The sequence below is a fragment of the Melospiza melodia genome, chromosome 1 (genome assembly GCF_035770615.1).
Source record: "Melospiza melodia melodia isolate bMelMel2 chromosome 1, bMelMel2.pri, whole genome shotgun sequence".
In the NCBI taxonomy this organism is placed as follows: Eukaryota; Metazoa; Chordata; class Aves; order Passeriformes; family Passerellidae; genus Melospiza; species Melospiza melodia.
Window position 1 is genome coordinate 137,738,503 of NC_086194.1, and position 22,984 is coordinate 137,761,486.

A 22,984-nucleotide genomic window follows, 5' to 3' on the forward strand; every position below is an offset into this window, starting at 1 on the left:
GTGACTAAAAAATGCTTACATTTAGAGGGGGGGAACCCAGTAAAACACCATAATCAGGCAGCCTTCCACTTAGTTTCACTGATGGTATGGCTGCAAATAGCTTTCAAAGGCATGGCACAGAGAAGATTTTTGGAAGACACTTTCAGATTTGGAATGACTGGGGAGGTCTGGGTTAAGAAGGTTTGAGCAATTTTCACTTCCTAACATTGTGGATCTTCTTCATACTTCCTTTGTCTTACAGGGCAGTCATATCCCTGGAGAATAAATGATATCTTGGATGTCACATCACTGGTAAAATGAGGAGAGAGTTCAGTAGCAAGGACCATAGATAAAATTTCCATGCCAGTGCCCTTTCTAAGGCAGCTTCTGAGAGGATCCTTCTTTCAGTGCAGCCCTGTAGAGAAGTGTGGTACTTACATGTTACAAGGTAGAGCAGTTTTTTTAAATTATGATCTATCCCACTGGTGGAGACTAGAAGAAAATCTGGTGCAAGTATCTCAATAATTACTGTGGAACATTGAAATATTCCCCTTCCAGCTTCCAGTAATAAAAACTTAAGTAAAAGGTTTTCTCAGTAATTTTCTACCACTTTGTCCTGCTTTAACCTGATTACCATCTGCCAGTACTTTATAGAGACAGAGGAGCAATCAGAGTGCCACAAAGGATTACTGATGTCTCTTCTTCTCACTTTCTTAATTGTCCTGCACACATTTTCCCTCCTTTAGTCCTCTACATAAGTGAGATGCTATTCCTGCGATCCTGCAATGGAATCTGTGATTATTCTGCTACACGGCTTGAGACTTGGGTGCTCAGGCTTAGTATGAAGAGGGGAAAATGGGTAATATTGGCTCCAGACACACAGCTAGGTCAGTCTGGCTTGTGCAGTGAAGGGTGTAAGGGCAGTGGATCTCTTGAGGAGGAAAGGCAATTGAAAAAGCAGTTTTTTCAGGATAAAATATGCTCATCTGGAAAGTTTATGTAAGCCACCAGTGCAAACATTGGAAAGTCCAAAGTTTGGATTTTGTGCATGTAGGACTGACTTATCATCAATCCCCTAGTTTTGCTTTCTGTTCCTAATTGATTTTTGTTCCTTTTTCTGCTAGTTACACCCTCCTCAGTTGCATGTCTTTTCTTAATGAATGTAATTGCATTGATGTGTTGTCATTCAGGAAAAAAAATCTCAGTACAAGGAAAATACTTCTGTTCAAAATAGTATTTGGAACCCCAGAGGTTAAGAAAATCTTCTTTCCATGAAAATACAAATTTGAACACCTGCTAGCCTTGCTTGCCTCTCTCTTGGAAAGGGAACAGCTGAAGCTGCCAACCATTAGAGCCATCAGCTTTGGGGCTTACTCCCATTTATAAAATGGGGAAGCAAGCATGAATAAAATATAAGGTGTTCCAGGCTAAGAGTCTGCAGGATTTCCTAAGAACTGTGCTATTGCCATATTGCTGCTCGGTTCCTATCCTGCACCTCCAGACACGCTTAGAATTTTCCAACTTTGAAATAAGAAATTAGTAATATACCAATGAGCTGATAAGCTCTGGCAGTTGTATGCACAGGGCCTGCCAGCAGGTCAATGGGATATTGCCAGAGAAGCTGAATTCCAGATGAGAGGGTGGAAAAGGAGAAAGGATTGTTTTTTTCTGAGCTCTGATTCTTTTACGCTAACTTCAAAGGAAAGCAAATTTTAACTTGCATATGGGTGAATGCACTGGATAAATAGTAGTATGGCAACCCGAAATGTCATCTATCTAGAAAAGAATAACCCTCAAAATTACTGATGACAGTGGATACACTTTCTTCAGCCAGCAGCATCCTGCCCTTTTCTCACTCAGGCAGATTATGACAGCCGTGGCTCTGATCTGGCCCCTGAATGAATGAACATCACTTTAATGGACTGCCTGCGGTGGACAGCCAGCACAGATTTGCACTTCCAAGCACAGCAGGTAGTGAACTCTAAAGGAACATTTCACACTGGCCATTAAGCATCCAGCATGACCACAAAACTGAGGTGACACAAGGAGAGAGCAATTCCCTGGGCATGGGGATCATGTTTTGCAGCCAGCTGCAGATAAAATAACCAGCTTCGGCTGTAACCTGCTATTATCTGTGGGATGCTAAGAAATCCTCTCCCTGGGATTTTAAGTTTCTCTCTGTATGACTGTAGTTAATGACTGGACTGCATGGGGTGTTTGTTATTTAGTGACTGAATATCCCTACTGCTGACAAGTTGTGGTTGTTGGTTTGGTTTGGTTATTTTTTTTAAATTTAAAGTATAGTTCTATAGAACTGTATAGAACACGTTTTTTTAATTGAACTTTCTGCCAGGCTTTTGCAACTTTCTGAAGCTATTTAATGTAGTCCTGTGAATCTATAGCAGAAATTATCCATAATCCATTAACCAGGCAGAAATAAACAAAACCAATTATTTTATATCATCCCTAAACCAATGTTTTCCTCTACATAAATGTTGCTGTTATTTACTGTTGGCCAATTAAACAGAGGTTTGTATGCATCCAAAAGTTCATTCAATGTAAAGTTTTAAGATGTTTGATGCCAGCTTACTCTGAAATGTACATTATAATGTCTGTGCCTCCAATGAAAATAAAAATTAAATTTTCTATGTTTAATGGTCACTTGTGGTCTTAGTCCTGGAAGACTACTAATTATAAGGGATGAAAATACCAGGTTAAAATCAAAATTAATTTTTAAAACTAGAAGTAACTTATAATTCAAATAATTGATGATGAATCTTCATATTAAAAAGCTATAAGCCATAAAATAGAGTGCATAATGAAAAATGGCACATTCCATTGCCTTGTGTGATGGAACAGCTTCTTGCCTTGAGAATGAGCTTCACATAAATTTTAAGGTGAACTTCAGCTTTAATACTGCATAAGCTATCTTGGATTGCAAAGGAGAAAGCCTCAGCTAAACAGGCTTGAGAAGCTCATCTCAACAATTGCTGGATGGTGCTATTAAATGTATTCTCCTTGTCAGAAAAAAGACACGTCTGTGTTGTCAATTATTAATACATCTCAACTTCATGTCTTGCTCAAGATTTGTTGGTAGAAAGGCTAGTTTCTTCAAATTCCCTCCCTGCTTACAATTGCAGATAATGCTTGTGATTGCTGAGACAAATGATGTGAGGTTCTGAAGTGGTGAATTGCTTCAAAAACATTCTTTTTGCTCCTTGGGTTAACGTGTGCTCAATAAAAAAAAAGGAAAAAAAAAAAACAGAAAAGACAAAAAACCCAATCAAATAAAAAAAAAAAACCCACTGTGGACATGATTTCTTCTAAAAATTGTTTTGTAAATGTGTAATATGTTAGACATCTAACATTTAGCTCTGAGGTTCCCAGCAAATGAAGGAGATTGATCTGTTAAAGCATGTCCAGAGGAGGGACACCAAGTAGGTTAGAGGGATGGAGCACCTCTCCTATAAGGAAAGGCTGAGAGAATTGGGATATTCCAGCCAGAAGAGAAGGCTTCAGGGTGACCTAACTGTGGCCTTCTAGTACCTGGAGGGAGCCTAAAACAAAATTGGATAGGGACTTTTTACAAGAGCATGTACTGACAGGATGAGGAGGAATGGCTTCAAACTGAGAGTAGGTTTAGAGTAGATCTTAAGAAGAAATCCTTTATTGTAAAATTGAAGCAGATTGCCCAGAGAAGTTGGATGCCCCATCCCTGGAAGTGTTCGAGGCCAGGTTGGATGAGTAGCCTGCTCTAGTGGAAGGTGCCCCTGTCTGTGGCAGAGGGGTTGGAACTAGATGATCTTTAAGGTCTTTTCCAACCCAAACCATTCTGTGGTTCCATGGTTTAAAAATCAACTTTTACAACAGCTCATCTGCAGCTATTTCCTCTGTAAGGATTTGTGCCCACTAGTGCTGAAGTAAATTTTGATGCTTGTTATATAGTGATAACATTCTGAAGGACAGCTGTGACCTGAAAGAAATACAGTAGAAAGAGGAGGTGCAGATAGGCTGGGGCAGGCACTGGGGCTGGGCAAGATCTTCAGCACATTGTGTCCTGCTCAGACAGTTTTAAGAGAACAGTCTTGGGGAAGCAGTGATGCTGTATGATTGAAGTTCAGTTCAGTATGATCAAGTTCAGTTTTCAGCCATTTCTTGACTCAGGAGGAGAAGCAAACTAAAAACAACAGGAGCATTTCCACAAATTTCAGTGGGTATTTCATTAGTCTGTCAATCTCTAAGCTTCATTTTCCCATCGCCTCACTCTGGATAAGCACTCTGTTGGTTTACCTACTGCACACATTGGCTGGGAAAAGACAGTTTTGTCATTCATTGCTCATTCAGCAATTAGCATAATGAGTATCAAAATTCTGCTCAGGACTTTTGTCTGTGTGCATATGTATAACAAGTGAAGGCAGTTGCTTTCCATGCAACCAAAGAATCCTACCGTACTGTGGATTTGCCAGCTCTGGACATGTCTGCAAAAGGCCCTTTGAAATCAATAGAATAGTCTTTTTCACAAACCTGCTTTTAAGATTCTAGGATAGAATGAAATGTTGGCCTATTGGAGCTGCTTAAAATCTTACCAAAATAGCAAAATACAAGCCTCAGACTAAAATTTCTTTTTTTTAAATCATTATCACCGTAGAAGGGACTAAAAACTTCTCAAGAGCGCATTATTTCTGACACAGAAAGTAGAAGGATTCTGAAAAGGTGTCCTGACCCTACAAGTTCATCCAGAGAAGATGCTGCTACTTTTTCATATTTAGTGATCACTAGTTTGCTCTTAACTCAGCTCTCATGCCTTTGGTTTTTATTTATGCTTTTCTACAAGTCCATTGACCCTAAAGAGTTTAGGTGAAATTAGGATTTCTAAACACTTATAAAGGAGTTTGAAGGGAATTATTAAATATATATATATATATATATATATATATATATATATATATATATATACACACTGATATTTCCCTAAAGAGAATCAGCTATTTTACCCCACGGTGGTTTCTCTTTACATGCTCTGCCCATCCATGAGTGCTCCTTTTGCACACACACTGCTCATCCAACTGCTGCCTGTCTTTCCAGGCATGGGGCTAAACAGACCCCAAGGAAGACAGAGCATGGAACCTTTTGTAAGCAGTTCCCACAGCATCTTTATCTACTTGCTTTATTTCTTGTATGCAAACCTGTGCGTGAACTTTTTTTTTTTTTTAATAAACATAATTTGTCCACTTTTTTTTTCAGTTGACATATTTTCATTTCCATTTGTTCATTTCTGGAACTGTTGTATTTTCAGTTGATTTCATAGGCGGACTTGACACATACTCCTACCGACAGCCCCCCCAGGAACATGTTGAGTTAAAGCCTGTAAAGCCTGTAGGTAAGGTTCTGGTCCCACGGACCACATTCATCCTTCTAACTGAACTGAACTGAACTGAAAACTAACCTTCTCCTGAAATAATTTGGGCATCAGATTACTGATAATTTAATTACATTTTAATTAGAACTTAATTAAAAATTAATCCACATAGCACATTGGAGTAAGGACACTTTGTCATTGATGGCGTATCTGCTAAAACGAGGATTAGGAGATATCACCACGTCTGCCACGCCGTGCCTCATCTTAACGCAAGGAGAGGCTCTCACTGAAGGATGGAATTGCTTCCCTGCTGAATTTTTAGCAAGAAAAGAGCTGTTTTAGAGATTCTGCAGCTGCAGTAACCTTAATGAAATTAACCCATTTATAGAAAAGCAGTAGTTTTTTCATTTGTCCAGCTACTGAAAGAAAAAGTTTTGCTGAAAAACCACTTGTCAGCTTAAAATCTATGTGTAGAATTTCACTGGAAGTTAATTGTCTCTTTGTCATCATTATTTGCTTGAACCATAAAAGTCATTTTCATAGACTCTTCCTGCTTTGCTACCCAATGAGTAAGGTTGATTGCATATCTGTTCTTTTTATCTGGAAAAACATTAGGATATGTGGTGACATTACTAGTATCTGTATTTTGGCAGAAGCTCATATGACTTCAAGTATGTGGCTTTTAAAAGTATAATTCATAAACCAAATTGTCAATTTGGAAATTCTTTATGGCTGGAAGTTGTGATGTTGCTCTCTGTCTTTAAATTTACCTTTAGGCCTTTCATGCTTCTTAAATGCAGCATGAAATGCACACACAACTAATTAATTGAAACTGATTTAATGACTCTATTTTACTTATCAGTTAACAGAATAAGAATGGGTTGAAGGTTTTTCCTGCTGTATGCATTTGTGCATGTGCTGGGAGTTTTAATTTAAAATGGACAATTGCTAAAAAATGTCTGGGGTTGGAACTTGACACCTGAACTTTGTGACTTTATTAATTTTTGCAGGGTTTTATACTATATTTTATTCATGATGCAGCTTTCAATTTGTAGAAATAAGCAGAGACAAATTTTTACTAAAAATTTATCTAAACATTATAGAATATGAAGGCCCAAATTTATGGTGTATACTAGAACAGGAGCAAATTACACATTAAGAGAACTAAACAAAGTTGTGAACCTTCTGACTTTTGACTAAGTACATGTTCCACATTGAAGTCTACATTTCTTTAGTAATATTTCATTAAATGTTTATTTTGCTGCACTTTCTATGAGAAAGATGACTGCAAAATTGGAGTTTGAACCTTCTGAATAAGCTGCTACACTATAAAGTTAAATTGATATTCAGGAGCAAGAAAGCCACACCTGCAGTATTTACACCTCTCCATAAAAGATTTTAATCTCTAAACCTGCATTCAGCTTTAAACATCAAGTGCATAAATGTTTAATACTTTCTTAGCAAACCTACTATAATTAAAGAAGAAAATAAAAGACATATTCATGAAAAAGCTACAAATACATTCCTGCAAAACATATTTACTTATTTTCCAGTAGAAAATAGTAAATTTTCCAGTAGTAGCATCTGATAATTTGTTCTTGATAAGAGATTTTCAATGAGTAGATCAAGGGATTTGGAGGTTGTTGGTGATCTTACAATAGTGGAGAATAAGAGTTATCTTTCCATTTCCTATGAATGTGTGTCCTTGTACTGCTGGGAGGGCCTCCCTGGCCTCTTTATTGCTTCAATGAGTATAAAACCAGGACAGAAATTATAGTGGGTTTCCTTTTTTATTGATGTTTTGGTTGTATGTACTGAAAGATGTAGAGGACCTTTATCTAAGCTGGGAGGGAAATTATGTCACTGATCAAAGTCTGAGTTAAAAGCCAAATTGCTGGAAATAATGTGGTCAGTGGATTGTGCCAGAACTTTGCAGATGCTTATTTCTCTGCAGCATGTTAGCCCTCTTGACTTCTTTTGATAAGTTAATTGGTGTATGTATCTGTTATATACAGTCTGAAAATTCTTAGTATCTCTAAAAAATGACTTCTGGTGTCTAGGCTGTGCAAAACTCCATTTCTGAGAGTTGAAATTCTCTTAGAAATTCACATGAATAATGCTTGTAAAAATACATGAGAAGCTTTTATAAATGTTACTTTATAGATGAAAGCTTGGGTATATTTCCATTTTTCTCATCCCTTTTATTTCCCTTATTTCATTCAAAAATTAACTAAACACAGCCCACTGAAAATACAAGGCTGTGTGGTCTCATCCAAGCTATGCAGATGACAGTCTGCTTTTATCAAGTGCTCACATTCAGCATAATGTCTGCTTAGTGCTGCCATGATTATTAATGATTAGCAAGACTAAGATTAGTTTTCCTTCTCACCTCTGAGACGAAGTTAAATTTGAACTTTTTCCCGTGGGGAGCAATTTTTAATCCAAACACGAATGATGATGGCTTGCCCGTTTGCTCTTTGTTCTGCCTGTAACTCCATTTGGCTGTGGGACAAGGAGAAGCAGGATCTTTGCCCTCAGCCATGCAGTTTCAATTAAGGTGTGTGTAAGGCAGGAGACAACAGGGGGAGAAGAAAAGATATCATTGTGTTGTGTCCTTTGGGACTAAAGCATATGGACTATGGAGAAGACTGTTGGGCCTGTTGGAATCACAGTATCAGGAGCCAGGTTCCTCAGTAATATTTAGAAACTCCTCATGTACTGATGTGTGGAAAAAAGAGGAGCATGGTGGCTAGCAGGAAAAAACATGAAGCTACATTTTGGCTTGCATTAGAGGTTATTATTAATAATTATTATAATAGAATATATTTTAATAAGATAATATCATAGTCATTCTATAATATGAACAATGTACTAATATAGTAATGAACATTTTAATTATAGTTGTAATAGTAGTAATAATAATGAAATAAAATAAAACTGAGACAGCTTTGAGCAACTCTATTTGGTCAGACACTGAATCCCTAATTCCAGTTAGGGATGTCCTTAGTCTTTTTAAGAACAATACTAATTTGTTTTTAAGAACAATACTAATTTGTCCTTGCGGAGTTGATCCACTGTATGAGAAACAGTGCCAGTGGAGAGGTCACTACTCTGTGATGCATCTGTGTGATCCTGTCCTGTTTGTGTCTTCTCCTGAGACTTTATCCACCTATAAATCGCTCTGAAAGACCAACATATAGCTACCAAGATTACACAAGTGAAAATGGTTACAGGGAGTCATGTGAGATTACATAGGTTCAGCAGATGTGTCACTGTGGTGAGGACTATAAATAGTGTAAGTCCTGCTCAAATGCTCATGTTTGTGATCAGATCACATCAGAATTCTATAACTGGGTGAAAATATGTCTCATGCTGTTGAAATATATTACGCTAAAATGAATAGTGTATATATATATATATACATATATAGTATCATATATACATAACATATCATATATAATGTATATCAATATAGTATATTGTATGACCTTCAGATATGCTTTACCAGCTATGGGACTTCTCCCAAATGTTTTTTTGCTTTTGTGCTATGCATAGTACAAAGCTACTGCTTTGTATCCAGCCATTCACTCTTGACCACCTAGGTGAGTCTCACAGCTGATGAAATTATTGACCACGTGAGATTTATCCACTTGTTCATTTGTTACTAACCTCTCAACTTGTATGAATTCACAGCTTATAAATTAGAAGATACACAAAATAAATTTTCATTTGTGACTAATTTTTATATCCTTCTTTATAGGTCGAAGTAAGTAATGAACATGGACTCAAGACTTCTGCTGCTGTAGCTGAAGAAACAGATTTTAGAAAAAAAAGACCAACCTTGTGAATCATCATTCAGGAAGAAACCCACCACATCTGCTCCTCACAGCATGTGGATTGTTCTTCCCACAGGCTCAGTGTCATTATCAGCGTTGTTATTTCGTAGATCCTTGTAGACGATCTGGAATTTTTAAATAATTTACTTATATGGACACTTGTAAATTGTAAAGTTTTTTCTTTTTTAATTTCAGTATTTTTACAATGTTTAGTGTTGAGGCATGAAAACAAAACAACCTGTGAAAACTAAGAGGAGGGTGCGTCTTTCTCAAAAGTTCAGTATTTTTTGACTGAGAGGATCAAACTGTGCCTGGTCAAGACTGTGTCAGTAAACAGTAATTTTGACTCCAAAATACGCAGCAGGAGTCAAACCCTAACAGTGATCAAGAGATCATTTCAATGCTGTCTTTAGAATTCACAATGTCCACTCCTTCCATTTTTGAACTGCTGAATGCAGCAGGGATTGATGTATGACTCTTCTTACCCAGATGTTCAAGCACTAATGTACTCACCTAATTATTACAATTCATATATGACTCCTCCTTTCCTAATCTCTTTTGCCCCATCTCGAGTAGCTGTCTCTGATTTGAAGAGAAGTAGGATGACTGCTCAATGGATGTCCATCTCTAGGAACCCTTTCACCCAGGGCTGTTTAGATGTCTGTGATTTGCACATTTTTAAACTCCTTCCTGCCCTTCTCCCAGGAAGAAGCCAAGCATGAATGTACAGTACAAGGCACCAACTGAAGCCTTAGAAGCCTCTGGGGACTAATTTTCTCTTAATTTAAAAGTAAACAAGCAAAACTGAAAAATGCCTGTAAAAATTTGTAAAGTTATTTGTAAATACTTCTAGACAAAGAACATGTATGTAACTGTGGTATTTTGTTTTCTATTCTGTCACCACTAGCATAAAGTGATACACAAAGCTATTTTCTCTGGAGAGCTGGCAGTCTTTTTAACAGAACACTTTGCTTCTTTCATCTTAATTACAGTATAAAGTGCTGTGTAGATTTCTATGCCCCAGAGAGTCTTGTCTCTCTGCAGAGCCTGTGTGCCTCAGCACTGAGCAGAAACATCAGGAGGGCTTTGAGTCTGTTTGTGGTTTTGTGCTTTTCTCACTTAAACATTTAATTGATGGGACAGCCAGGAAGGCTGGTCCTTCTGATGTGTATTTCTCTACCTCTGCATCAGAGGCTGAACAGATGCCCACAAAGTTCCTCCATAAGTACCCTGAGAAATCTTCATCTGATCTAAACAAAATTCTGAATCTAAAGGTCCTGAATTTTCAGTCTTCTCTTCTATTGTGTATTTTTCCTCCCTGAGCAGGAGGGAGCTATAAGAGAGCGTGTCTTGATTCTTTCCCTCCTAAAATCAGTGTAATTTACCAATATGAATCTATTGGGGGTGCTAATAAATACAGTAGAAGTAGAGTCTAATATTTTCAGGTGAAGGGTCTTGTGGTACATCCCCCTGCTTTCCAGCTGGTTAACTTAAAGACCTCACCGACTCTGGAGAAAACACAAGCTGAACTTTGGTTAACTTTCTCTGAAACTGGTTATGATGTAAGTAGTAAGACAAAATCAACAAGAAATGGCAACTGGAGAAAAACCCTTCTTTAATGTTCCTTGGGCTGGATATACCTCAAGTAAAAGCCTACCCAGTGCTGCCCTCAGGACCAGGTGGGAAGAGCAGGAATGAATGCTACAAACCCCCATTGATGGCACAGGCTCAACACACATTCTGGCAGGGGTTTGGAAGTGTGTGTTTGATTTTCTGCCAAGGCATGTCTGCTGGACCACGTTCTACAGATTTGTCTGAATGTGTCTAAAACCTGTCTTTCTGTAGGTCCTTCAGTACTATCACAAAAATTCTGCAGACAGAACCTGAGTTCTCTTCCATTTGAAATATCTATCACTTTTCAGCTAGGGAACAAAGCCAGTATATTCCAAATACACTTAAAATCTCAGAATCATTACCAATACAGTGAGTATGCCATCTGTCTCACTTAACAAACAGAACAATCCTGATTGAGAAGAATTTGTCTTCATTAGGACCAGCCAAAATGCAGACTGAAATGCCAAAGGAAATTGTCATTCTTTTCTAAACTGAGACACTCAAAATAATATCAATCAACCTGTACATGTTGGGATAAAAAAATCTTGAGAATAATAAATGCATTTGACTGTTAGTTGCTGTGTCCTGTAACATAGTAGGACATATTGATGAACATTTTTGTACGAAGCCTTGAGTAGTTCCTTTATTTTTGCAAAACATACTCTCAGTAAGGTGCTAGGTGAGTCCCAGATCAGCCAGCTATGTAGGAAATAAATGTGGACTCTCTAAATAAACTTGGATAGTTTTCTTAAGCTTAACTGAACCATGCAATTTCAGGAAATGACTAGGTTTGTACTGCAAAACAGAATTTGTTGACAATCTTAAAATCTTGGAGATTATCAGTTGCTACAAACTGTTCTGGTGGCATTAATGAGTCATACTGTTACATTTAGGGCAGCTGAAGATCTGTCCTTCAAACTTTTAGACTTTTTTTCTTTTCCCAAGTTTCTGTTTAATTCCAGTTTTTTAGAGAATCAGATTTGCCACAGTACTTTTGCTGACAGTAAAAGTGGGGATGAGTCTGCAGAAATATGGCACTACATGTGCACTAAGGACTGAGCCAGGAAACTGAACCAGTTTCTTAAAAGAGTGGCCGATGTCTTGAGGATCTGAAAACAAAATCTGTAGCAAGAAATTAACAGATTTTTGCCTGGTGCGGTGACAGACATACCATGATTATATATTACAATTTGTGGAATTATTGGTTGGACTCTTTCATACCCATAGAGTTTTTTTACATAAAATTTGAAGGTTTTTGAAATTCAATTTTGATCTGAAGGAACTGTCTAAAATGAAAGACTTTACAGCTTGGATTGGTTGAAGGATGTTTTTTTAGTGCTAAGGTATGATATTATAGATTATTTATATTATTATAAGATACAATATTATCTATTATAGATAATATTCTATAGAGCTCTCTCAATTAAACCCATGGGAACTGATGCCTGGTTTTGTCCAATAACTGCTTTCAGGAGTGCAGGTGACGTTGTCCAGCAAAGGGCCACAAAGCTGGTGAGAGGTCTGGAGCACAAGTCTTTGAGGAGCACCTGAGGGAGCTGGGGTTGTTTAGGTGGAAGAAAAGGACTCTCAGGGGTGATCTTATGACTCACTATAACTCCCTGAAAGTAGGCTGTAGCCAAAGGGGGTTCAGCCTCTTCTTCTAGGCAGCTGGAGGTAGGATGAGAGGACATAGTCTTAAACTGCACCAGGGGACATCAGGAACAATTTCCTTAGAGAAAGGGGGATAAGACATTGGAATGGGCTGGCCAGGGAGGTGGTGGAGTCACCATCCCTGGAAGTGTTTGAGGAAGGGCTGAATGTGGCACTCAATGCCTTGCTCTAGTTCACATGATGGTGTTTGGTCACATTTGGACTCAATGATCTCAGAGGTCTGTTCCAACCTATTTGATTCTGTGTTTAAGACAATGGTATTTACTGTATATTATAAATTGGAATTTGAAGCTAGGGTATCTGGTTGCTGGTTAGCATGAGACAATACGAAATTTTCTTATTTAAAACCTGAGAACACATAATTAGGTCACTAAAAACCTGTAGTTCTGCACCAAATAAATCACAGATTTAAACCCAAACAACTTCAAGTGCAGGCTTTCTTCATTCACAGCTGCCATGCAGGAGTCTTCTCCATGTTTGGATCCTGAGTTTCATCTCTTCCTCCAGTTTTCCACAGCTCAGGCATTGCAACCCCACCATCCCCTCCAATGTTGGCAGATGCAACCTTTTTCTCAACACACTGCAACGTGCTTCTCTGCACCCAGCTGCCTGCCTGTCTTTCATGTGGGGATTAGCAGGTTGAAAAGGCCAACCCAGCAATCTATCAAGGTCCTTTAACAGACTTTGACAGTGGAAAACAAAAATTGACATCCCAAACTAATTGGCTTGCCTCCTTCCAGTATCAGCCTCATCTGGTTTAATTATAACAAATTACAACTTGGCAGCTCTTTTAGACAAAAAAAATCAGGTTGGGAAAATGTTCCTTCCATGTTAAAGCCTCAATATCAGCAGGATGTTTTTCACAAATCAGTTCATCTCTTGCCTGCTATTCTGGGCATTTTGACAGAAACCTTCTTAGTGCCCAAAACAGTGATGGGGCTATGTTGTCACATGCCACAATAGCACTTTGACAGCAGAGTGGCTGGGTTGTATCCTGAGGTCATGTCAGATGGGTTAGGGCTGCATAAGGTGGAGGGTGCCCTCAACAATGCTGCCCTAAAGAAGTGGCCTCTCTCCTAACTCTGCCCAGGGAGCTGACTATCCCTGCAGCTGTAACTGGGGATCAGCCTGAAAGCTTTGTTAGTTTGCAGAGGCTTCTTCAGCAAACTAATACATGTGTTATAGATGATAGGGAATTCAGATCTGTGAAAATTTGCCTATAAAGAAGATATTTTATACAAAGACTATTGCTGCAGTGTTTGCCCCGTAGAGGTTGGTCTGCATTGCATGCTGGCAGTGTGATCCCAGCAGGTCAGCTCTGATCACCCAGCATTACCAGCAGCACTCTGCTTTACTTTAAGGGGACACAAGGCTGTTCAGGGCCCTAAATAATTATTTAGCAGCTAAGGTCACAAATCTAGCCTGTACTGCTTGCTATTTGACAGCTACATATAAGTTGTGCTGTTTTCCCCAGGCTGACAAACCATCTTTATTTATCTGCTGATAAATGACGATTTCTTGACATAGTTTCCATTTCCTTCACAGAATTCATGGTTTGAATTATTCTCTTTGATTTTAAACAAATTAAACGTCTGGATTTAATTCCTGCTTCCACATGAGTACCTGCTCATCAGTCACACAACACAGTCCTGGATGTGACAGCTTTGTGGAATAGCTGCCCTTGCATGGTCCGTTGCCTCTCAGAACCAGCAACAGACTCTGAAGATAGTCTCAGTAAGCAGCAGCCATGCATAAATAATCCCAGGAATGCAAGAAACGTTCTCCTTGTTTTGTTTATTCCCCTAAGACCCAATATCACTTCTTCAAGCTTTCTGTCTCAGTTTCGTATTTATTTCACACCACCCAAATGCAACCATGCTTTCAAAACACTCCTGTAAGTCAGTTCCAAGCAGACTTGATGAAGCTTGAATTTTAAGTTGGCTGCATGTGATTCATGAGTGATCTAATTTCTCATTTTCCACAACATTGGGTACCTGCCCAATTAGTAGAGCATCATGTACAAGGAGGGGTTACAGCATCCCCTAGCACATGATGCATTTGGAATGAGAACTCTGCTACACAGGAGCAAATAGATCAGCTTCTTGTGTTGGCCCATACTATTCACAAAATGTCACTGGGATATTCTTATACTGCTGTATCTGCATGGCCAGAACCAGGGTGGCCAGCAGGTTGAGTCCCAAGTGCTGGGGCAAATGCAAGACAACAGCTTGTTTAAGCAACCTTGATCTCATATTAATAATCCACACTGCAATTTCTGGGTTTTCTTTTGGCAACACACACACACATGCGCGCGCGCACACATATGCACACGTATATAGTTTAGTAGTCATGGTTTGGTTTCTAAAGACTTTATAATTCAAATAAATCTTTTTTTCCTGAAGTTTAGAGGAGGACGTATCTGGGCTGCTGCAGGAAGTTTTCCTCCAAGCATTGGGGGGTTTGGAGAATAACACCAGTGGAGATCATTGCCCACCCATGGAAGCACCCCCAGGACCCCTCCAGGTGCCACTGGCTGGCATCTCTGGAGGAGACCCAAGCTGTGACTGTCACAGCAATTCTCCTCCCCGGGCTCTGCACCCTGCAGCAGCCTCCTGAGGAATATCCTTGGGAAACCTCATGGGACACTTCTGCTGCTGTGCTCTGGGGCTGCCTTTAAGCCTTGGTTCTGGGCTGTGGTGCTCACCTGTGCTGTGCTGTGGTTGTGTCTGTGCTGGGCCAGTGGCCTCCCCTGACCCCAACAAAATACAAAAAGCTGATCTCAAGAAATGAGTCCTGATGTGCTTTTGATAATGAAATATTAAATTCATGCACTCTGATAAAGATCTTATCTAAATTAGGACTTCACCTAAGGTAAGCTGTGTGCCTGGGGAAATACTAAACAGGTGTATATTTATCAGATATATAATATGTATCTGATTTTAAAGGCACTTCTATTAATCTGCCTAGCTAGTAAGAAATTAGGCTTGTGGCTAGTTTAATTTCATTAAACCTATTTCACATCACAATAATCTGAAAGGAAAAATCAGGCCTGGACAGGCAAGCACTAAAAAAGAGATTTGGGAAAAGAAGGAAATCAGACTTAGAAAAAGCAGCACACTAAAAACAGAACTCTGTAGTTGAAAGCAAGCAAAACAGAAAATAAAATGGGAAAAGAACAGTGATCTTTATTTTTAACACCACCCTGTAGCAGAATGTTCAAAGTTATTATTTATTAGAATGAAAAGCACCACAAAATACAAGCACACAAATATGTATCTCTGTCATTGCTTTTCTAATAGAGTAGAGTTTCTAAAAGCTCAACTAATTTTATAGCCTGTCTTTCCATATTAAAACTTAATATGCCAAGAAATATGATGTGCAAAGAAATATTAAAAGGAAGGTTTGGCTGCTGTTCTGCCGAGCACGTTATGCCACCTCATGGTTACTGGCAGAAATACCACCACACTCAGTGCTGGGTCAGAAATGCAGCAGAGGAAAAAAAGTAGCACATTTGAGTTATTGGTGTATATTGCTGAAGTGTCAGAAGTCTCACTGGGATCAATCATTGCAGAGTGCAAATCAAACCTTTGAGTTATATATAAAGACCAAGTGCTGTAAAACACATCTCCTTTTAGCAGTTGAATTTGCACCTTTACTGCAAATATACTGCTACCATAACATATAATTCAATATTGACCTGGTCCTAGCCCATAAATGCCTCCTCCTGTGGAGTTTCTGTGTTTAGCTTGTTTCAGAAGGTTGCCATTATCTGGAAGAACACACTGTTATCCATTCAGAAAGTATCTCTTTGCCTCTTTAACAAGACATAATGCTTAGTTACAACTGGATAACTAACATGAAATTATAGTCTTGGATGTATATAGCATACATTTAATTACTGAGTTTGGATTCTACCATGACTTTAAAGTGCTAGGATAAAAAACACCCACAACCTCAGTAGAATATGATTTTCACTTGAGTCAAGAGTTCACAGGCAAAGACCAGGTTACATTTTTCCATTAGAATAAATTATACAAAGTGGAAATGGAAGATGAATTGATGTGACCTGGAGTGCACAGTCAGTTAGGTGATGGCCAGACTCTTAGTGACACTAAAGTTACTTTGGAGAAAATGTTTGTTAAAATCAATGGGTTAGACTCAGATAGCTCACGCATCAAGAGAAATAATCTTAGTTAAGCTTGGGCATTTCTTTATACAAAATATTGAAGTTCAGCAGTCCAGTGGCCTAACATTAGCAAAGGAGCAGGAGGAGAGGAGCTGCGTCTCTCTTGCTCTCATGAGAGGTTTAATCAAGCTCTTAATTTGGGCATCTCAGTCCAATCCAAAATCAGAGGAATGTGAAATCTAAATCCTGTGATTTTACTTCCCTGATCTTTCAATGAAGCATACTTGGCTGCAGAAAATTCAGAGTATGGTCAGCTTCTGAGCATCTGAGGAAATGGAGATAAAGTAAAAGCATATTTAAAGAAAAAATTATTAGTTAGGCACACACATATGGCGTCATGAGAAGTGGAAGTGAAGCATGAAAAGGTTAGGTCTTCAGAGTTTTTTCTATGGCTTGGTTAACTCACAAACAAGATGACCTATCCAGGACCCATGAGAAATGACTGCATAGCTTAAAATTCCTCTTCAAGAGAGTACCACAGTGTTTTACCATGAGAGGTGATAGAGAAACCTTACCTGGATTATCTGTCAGCAAGAGATTTATAGGTTAAATTTGTGTAAAAGCACTGTTTGCATTTTTAATATTCAGATTATCTTATTAATGCAATTGAAGAAAGATCTGCGCTCTGTTTTTTGATGCAGACTCAGAGATAATAAAATACTTTTGATTTAAATGTCTAGAAAGGCTATGGATGGATTCTATCCCTCTTGTCCAGGGAATGCACTTCTTGGAGCAGTAATCTGCAGCACAAAATTACTGATACATTTAGGGATTCTCCTGATTCCCCTGTCTTGCCAGAAAGTCTGTATTCTTAAAGGATGACTTACTATGCAAATAAATTAAAATGCCAGCCTCATCAGAAAAAAAACCCTAGTTATTTCCTGCTCACAAGCAATTGATAGTTACAGCAAAACAGAATACTTCAATTTAATAAAGTTTTTGTAGTAATAGAATTGGTTTTGTTCAGAAACATTGTAAGCATTTAAACTTACAATGGAGAAATATCTAATCACCCTGAAACTTCTTTCTAGAGTTTGCTTAAGCAAGGAGATCATGCACAAAGCAAATGCAATACTGGAGTCAGAATTTTTGGAGAGTAAAGAAAGCCATAAATATAATATACATTATATAAATTTAAAAAGCCATAATAAAGAAATAAATAAAAAGAAAGCTATGAATATAATAGATATAAACAAAAAAAAAAAAGCTAAAACTCCCTTCTTCCCTTACTTGCAGCTTCTGGAGCTGATTTGGCCAGCCATGAATAATGTATTGCATGACAGGCTTCCCACTTTTGAGGTCTGTTCTGTTCATCCAGTGTAGCTATTATGACTCTTGATCTGCTCTGTGTGACATAATTTTGCATAACATTAGGCAGCATGTTGGAAATGGGAACTCCTTAATAAATACAATTTCTGCTTCCAAATTACATACAGATGATTTCCTGGAGCTGACTGGAATATACACTCCAAAAGTGATCTTCTGAAAGCACTCATATATATATATATGACATATGTATGTGATATTTATATATAATGACATTTAAAAGAACTGATGAAAATTTGCTTGGGCCATTGCATCAGTAATTAATGGTATGTACATCTGTCTTTGTCCTTCTGGAGAAGAATGAAGATTCAACTTCCTTGGTAGATGTGGCTACTTATTCGAACACAGCTGTTACTCTGTGTTACCAGTTAGTCCAAGCCTAACTGGAAAACCAAGAAGAAAATGCAAGCCTTTTCTCTTTGTGCTAGGAAAATGCAAGGTGTTCTACTAGCCCAGATCTGCCACAGACACTTCAGGGGAACAGCAGACACTCTGGGATTTCTCTGAAACAGCGCCGCTGCTGCTGAGTGTGACCTCAGCCTCACGGCCCTCATTGTGCTGTGGCTGTGGCACCGTGGGACTTGCACTGTCGTATCGAATCACTCGGTATCACACTCTGTGGAAGGAGAACAGTAATAGCTGTGTTGGACTTGCTCACAGAAACAGGATGTTACTCAAATTTGGTTTATTTGATTTAACAGAGCTGCTGACTACCAAGCATGGAAACCATGCTGGTAATTCCCAGGCCACCTTCTGGATTTAATTTCCATTGACTCCAGATGATCATGTTGCTGCCAAGACAAAGGCCCAAGGCTGTTCCTCAATCCAAAAGCAAACTTGTGCTGTCATCAAACTCTTTCATTTTTCCCCTTTTTCCCCAAGTCTAGTCTGGAGAGGGGGGCAGGGTGTGCCCACAGATGTGCTTGGCAAAGATAAGGGCACAGCAACTGGTCAGGCTCTGCATCACCCAGAGCAGGGACACAGGACAGGGCTTCAGGCACCAATCCTTTCCCACCATGGCTGTGGCATTGCCACTTTCTCCTCAGAATAGTTTTCAGTCAGGCTAGCTCTGAGTCCTGGCAAGGCTGGCACATGCCAGGGACAAGGATTTTGAAAAACACATCAGAGAAGAAGACATAAGAAAGGGAATATTCCATATTCAGAGAGCAGAGACAATTGAGAAAAAAATATGTCAGTCACAGAGAGGAGAATTCCATGGGTTGTGAGAGGAGAAAACACGAGAGAACGGAAAGGGGTATGCAGGAAACCAACAGAGAGAGTGAGATTCCTCTACTGCATTTAGGTTTCTGATGCCTATTTCTGGGCATGTTATGAGTGTGTGCAGGCTGACCGTGAAGCTGCCCACTTATATTAAAAATATTTGTACTTTTTTAAGTGTGAGGATTATATGCAACAGATTGTGCCATTTTCTCCACACACAACTTTAATGGGTGTTCTTTAGAGACAAATGAAGGGATTTAAGATATTAGGTGCTATACGTGAGCACATATGGGGACATGGACATGGGGTTTTATTTTTCATTTTCAGCTGTATAAACTAATTAAACATAGAAGAATTCAGGAACTAAAAATAACTTGTCATTTACAGGACTGGGTTTTACCTATGTCTCTTTTTCCCTTGGGGAAAAGAAAGAGATATTAAAAAAAATCCAAACAAAAAGAAAAGAAAAACCGCCAAAACAAACAAACAAACAAACAAATACAGTGCTGAAACCCCAAACAAACAAAAACCACTTTAAGCCACAAAACCACCCATGGAATAGGTTAAAAGATTCAAGAAGAAACATACTAGTCTCCATTGTAGTTAAGAGTGCTTTCAAGCACTTAAAGAAGATTGAAAACACTATAAGAAAATCTGACACAGTCCTCAGGCTCCCCAGCTTTGCATCCACTTCAGTGCTTAGTCAAAAAGTGAGCACTAGTACCCTGTGTGCCTGCTGCAGTTTCACCTCATGACATCCCATTGCCCTCCCCAAAACTCAGTGCTATGTAGGTTTGCTGTTATCATTTTTGCAACATCAAACAAAACCCAGAAGAATTTATTAAATGTTTTTACAAGGCAGAGAAAAATCTTTGCCAAAAACCACACTGCAATAAAGAGGTGTAGGGGAAAAATACAGTGTAAAGTGTATAATATAGTGAAACTGAATTTAAATTTTGGAAATCCTTTGTGTAGGGCAACTTCATGGTCATTTCTCCCTGTCCAGAAATTGCACCTGCTTGGCACCACTTGGTTTAATTATTAATATTTGAGTATTAGCTTTGATCCAGCTGCAAACAAACCCTTGATTTGTTCAGTATGAATATACAGAATATTGGTACAGTAAAATTAAGCCTGATGCTACAATGCATCTGTACCTGGGACACAGCATGATTAATGCATGTTCTCATTTGGGTACCCTGCACAGCTATAGGAAATTGTCTTTGAAACCAGCCTTAGTGACAGTAACAAAAATCAAGACCTGGACCCTGCAAGACATTTGGATAATCTCCACAGCTATTCTTTACACCTGCCAGCTTCTGTAACTCTCACCTGCCTCTTCAGATGAGTCTAGCTCACTCTGCCCCACATATCTGCATCAGGTCCTGGCTACTCCTGCAAGGTGGGAGGGAAGCCCTGGTGCAGCTGTAGGTAAAGACAAGCCCAAGTCACACAGGGTTTGATGTGAAAATTGATTTCATTCTTCACAAACGAGAAGTTACATGCTCCAGTCTCACCTTTTTCTTTATTGAAATAAAATCTTTGCTGTGTGGCACCAAGGACCTGCCCTCCATGGGGGTGACTGATGGAGGGGGGAAGCTGAGCAGGGCACAGGTAGAGGGCCAATACCTCAGAGAAAGACATTTCTATGATGTGATGGAGCCTGGTATGGTGGAATTACATCTCACTCAGCAGAGTGGTGCCTCCTCACCACCACTTTTTCCCTCAGGAGCCTTGAAGAGGCCCAGAGCATTGTTGCTACACAGCAGGCTCACTGCTGCAGAGTTAAGGAATTCTCCTGGAATTTTACTGGTGGAAGGAGATTCTACCACTTAAGGCCAAATGATAGATAACTATTCCATCCTCATCCTCGTCCACAAGGCTGGGATTTCCATCTTTCAGACACTGGCAGGCAGGCAGATGACTGAAAGCCACAGGTACATGCTCAAATCAAGAACAAGGGTCAGCTGGAAATTCCAGTGCCTGAAGTAACACAGTGTTCACCAGCTGCAGCTGCCATGTCTTGCTTCAGCTTCCATCCAGGAGCTAAGGGCCAGTTTCTTTCATGTGCTGATGTATTCCTTCTCATTTCCACGTGTTTGCTGTATCACAGCAGCTGTCCCAGCAAAGCTCAGCATGCAGAAATGTACAGCAGCTTTCAGCAGGCAGAAGGCTTTCAGCAGGAGTCAGGAGAGGGTGGCAGCTCACTGCCAGCTGTGTGGCAGGTCTGGGTGAAGCTGACCCAGCCTGGGCTTCCTCCCACACCTGTCTGCTGGCATGCTTGTGCCCAGGGAGGGTTGTGGGCTTTCCTTGCCCTTGCAAGAGGAGAAGGAGCAGTGCTAAGGCATGGCTCAGTTTACTGTAGTTATGATGGGGTGTGTGTAGCTGGGAGCCAACTGGGACCCAAGTAAGTCCCTCCCTGGGCTGTTGTCTGACACCAACGCCAGCATACAGAGCATCCTCCTCCATCTGAAACTCCTCACAGGCTGTCATGCTGTCCTGCCCATCCTGGCACTATTACACCTAGATGTTCAACACACCATGATCCAGGTTCCAGCTGCTCTGCAGTCCTGTGGCTGAGCCAGGGCCCCATCTCCAGGTGGAAGCTTCCACAGTGAGCTGAGGAAATAACCAGGATAAGTAGCCCAAAGATGTTGGGAATGACCCAGTCCGGCTGCTGTCGCTTGGCTGGTGTCATTCATCACACCAAAGAAGTCTGCAGCTTGGCTGTAATGATCAAAATAGAGATGTAGGGGACAAAAGAGGAAAGATTGGGCCATTATCAGAAATGTCTAGAAAGCATCAGCTTTTTCTACTGGAAATTTTCATTCTCAAATTTCCATAGTTAATGGCATCAAATGAAAATACTTTACAGATGCATAATATACCAAGGCTCAGAGAATCTGAGAGCAGCAGATGGCTTGTACACATCTGAGGAGCTTTTTAATAATAAACAAATAAATAAAGATTGGAGAGGAGTGACAGTCATGCATCTTGTTAGATGCTTAATCAGGCAGCTGAGACATCCCAAATTTTAATTGCCTTTATTTTTTAGAGCCACAGTCTAATTTCAAATTGCATGAATGAAGCTCTTTCATTTTTCTTGTCTGGTTTGAAGTCTTGGTATCTAGATGATAATTTATCAAGAAGTTCTGCAGGACACAGAGAACAAGACAAATACCAAAAATTGTGCTACACATGAAAGTATGAGATCATGTTTCATTTTAATTACTTCTCATACAATTAATCATCCATCTGTCTGCATTATATTCTTCAACATTATGGCCCTGAGTTAAAAAAAACTTTCACTGAAGTCATGGCAAGCTTAGCAGGAGATAAACTGTGCTAAAGAAATAAAAATTATGTGTGGCAGTGATTTAGGAGCTGCAGCAAAGTTCATAAGAAAAACGTCATTCTAGACCTTCATTTACCATATGGGGTCAATCTGTCTTGTAACTGAAAACTGAGCAGGGCAATCAAGCTCTGTTCTAAAGACAGTTTTGGTTTGGTTTGTTTTCTTTTTTTTAACAGGATTTTTTTTCTTCCCACAGTAACCCTAGCCCTAATGACGCTGTATAAACATGCTCCCACTCCTCAACCTGGGGACAACTGATCCCAGCAGACATCTGCTTCATGTCATCCAGAAACCAAATAGGTTGGGAATTCAAAATATACACAGGCTTTGTTAGCAATGACACTGCATGGATGAGCATTCAGTTTCAGATAGTGCCCAGGAGATTTATCATGGTCACCACTATTCTCCTTGGATATAATTTCTACATAGAAGTAATT

At 39.4% G+C, this 22,984-nt stretch overlaps 1 protein-coding gene across 3 annotated transcripts in view; it reads left to right on the plus strand.

The window, feature by feature from the left end:
* The window catches only part of NKAIN3 (sodium/potassium transporting ATPase interacting 3), a 337,404-nt gene extending 327,301 nt beyond the window's left edge, over positions 1-10,103 (plus strand). For 2 of the 3 annotated variants that reach the window (XM_063169394.1, XM_063169384.1), the window contains exon 6: positions 9,099-10,103. Coding sequence is in view for 2 of the 3 variants with exons in the window: in XM_063169384.1 (XP_063025454.1) it covers positions 9,099-9,112 (14 nt within the window). In the remaining variant the exon portion in view is untranslated. Of the gene's footprint in view, positions 1-5,275; positions 5,360-9,098 lie in introns of all 3 variants that reach the window. The other variant, XM_063169375.1, reaches the window with a different exon arrangement.
* The last annotated feature ends 12,881 nt before the right edge of the window (positions 10,104-22,984 follow it).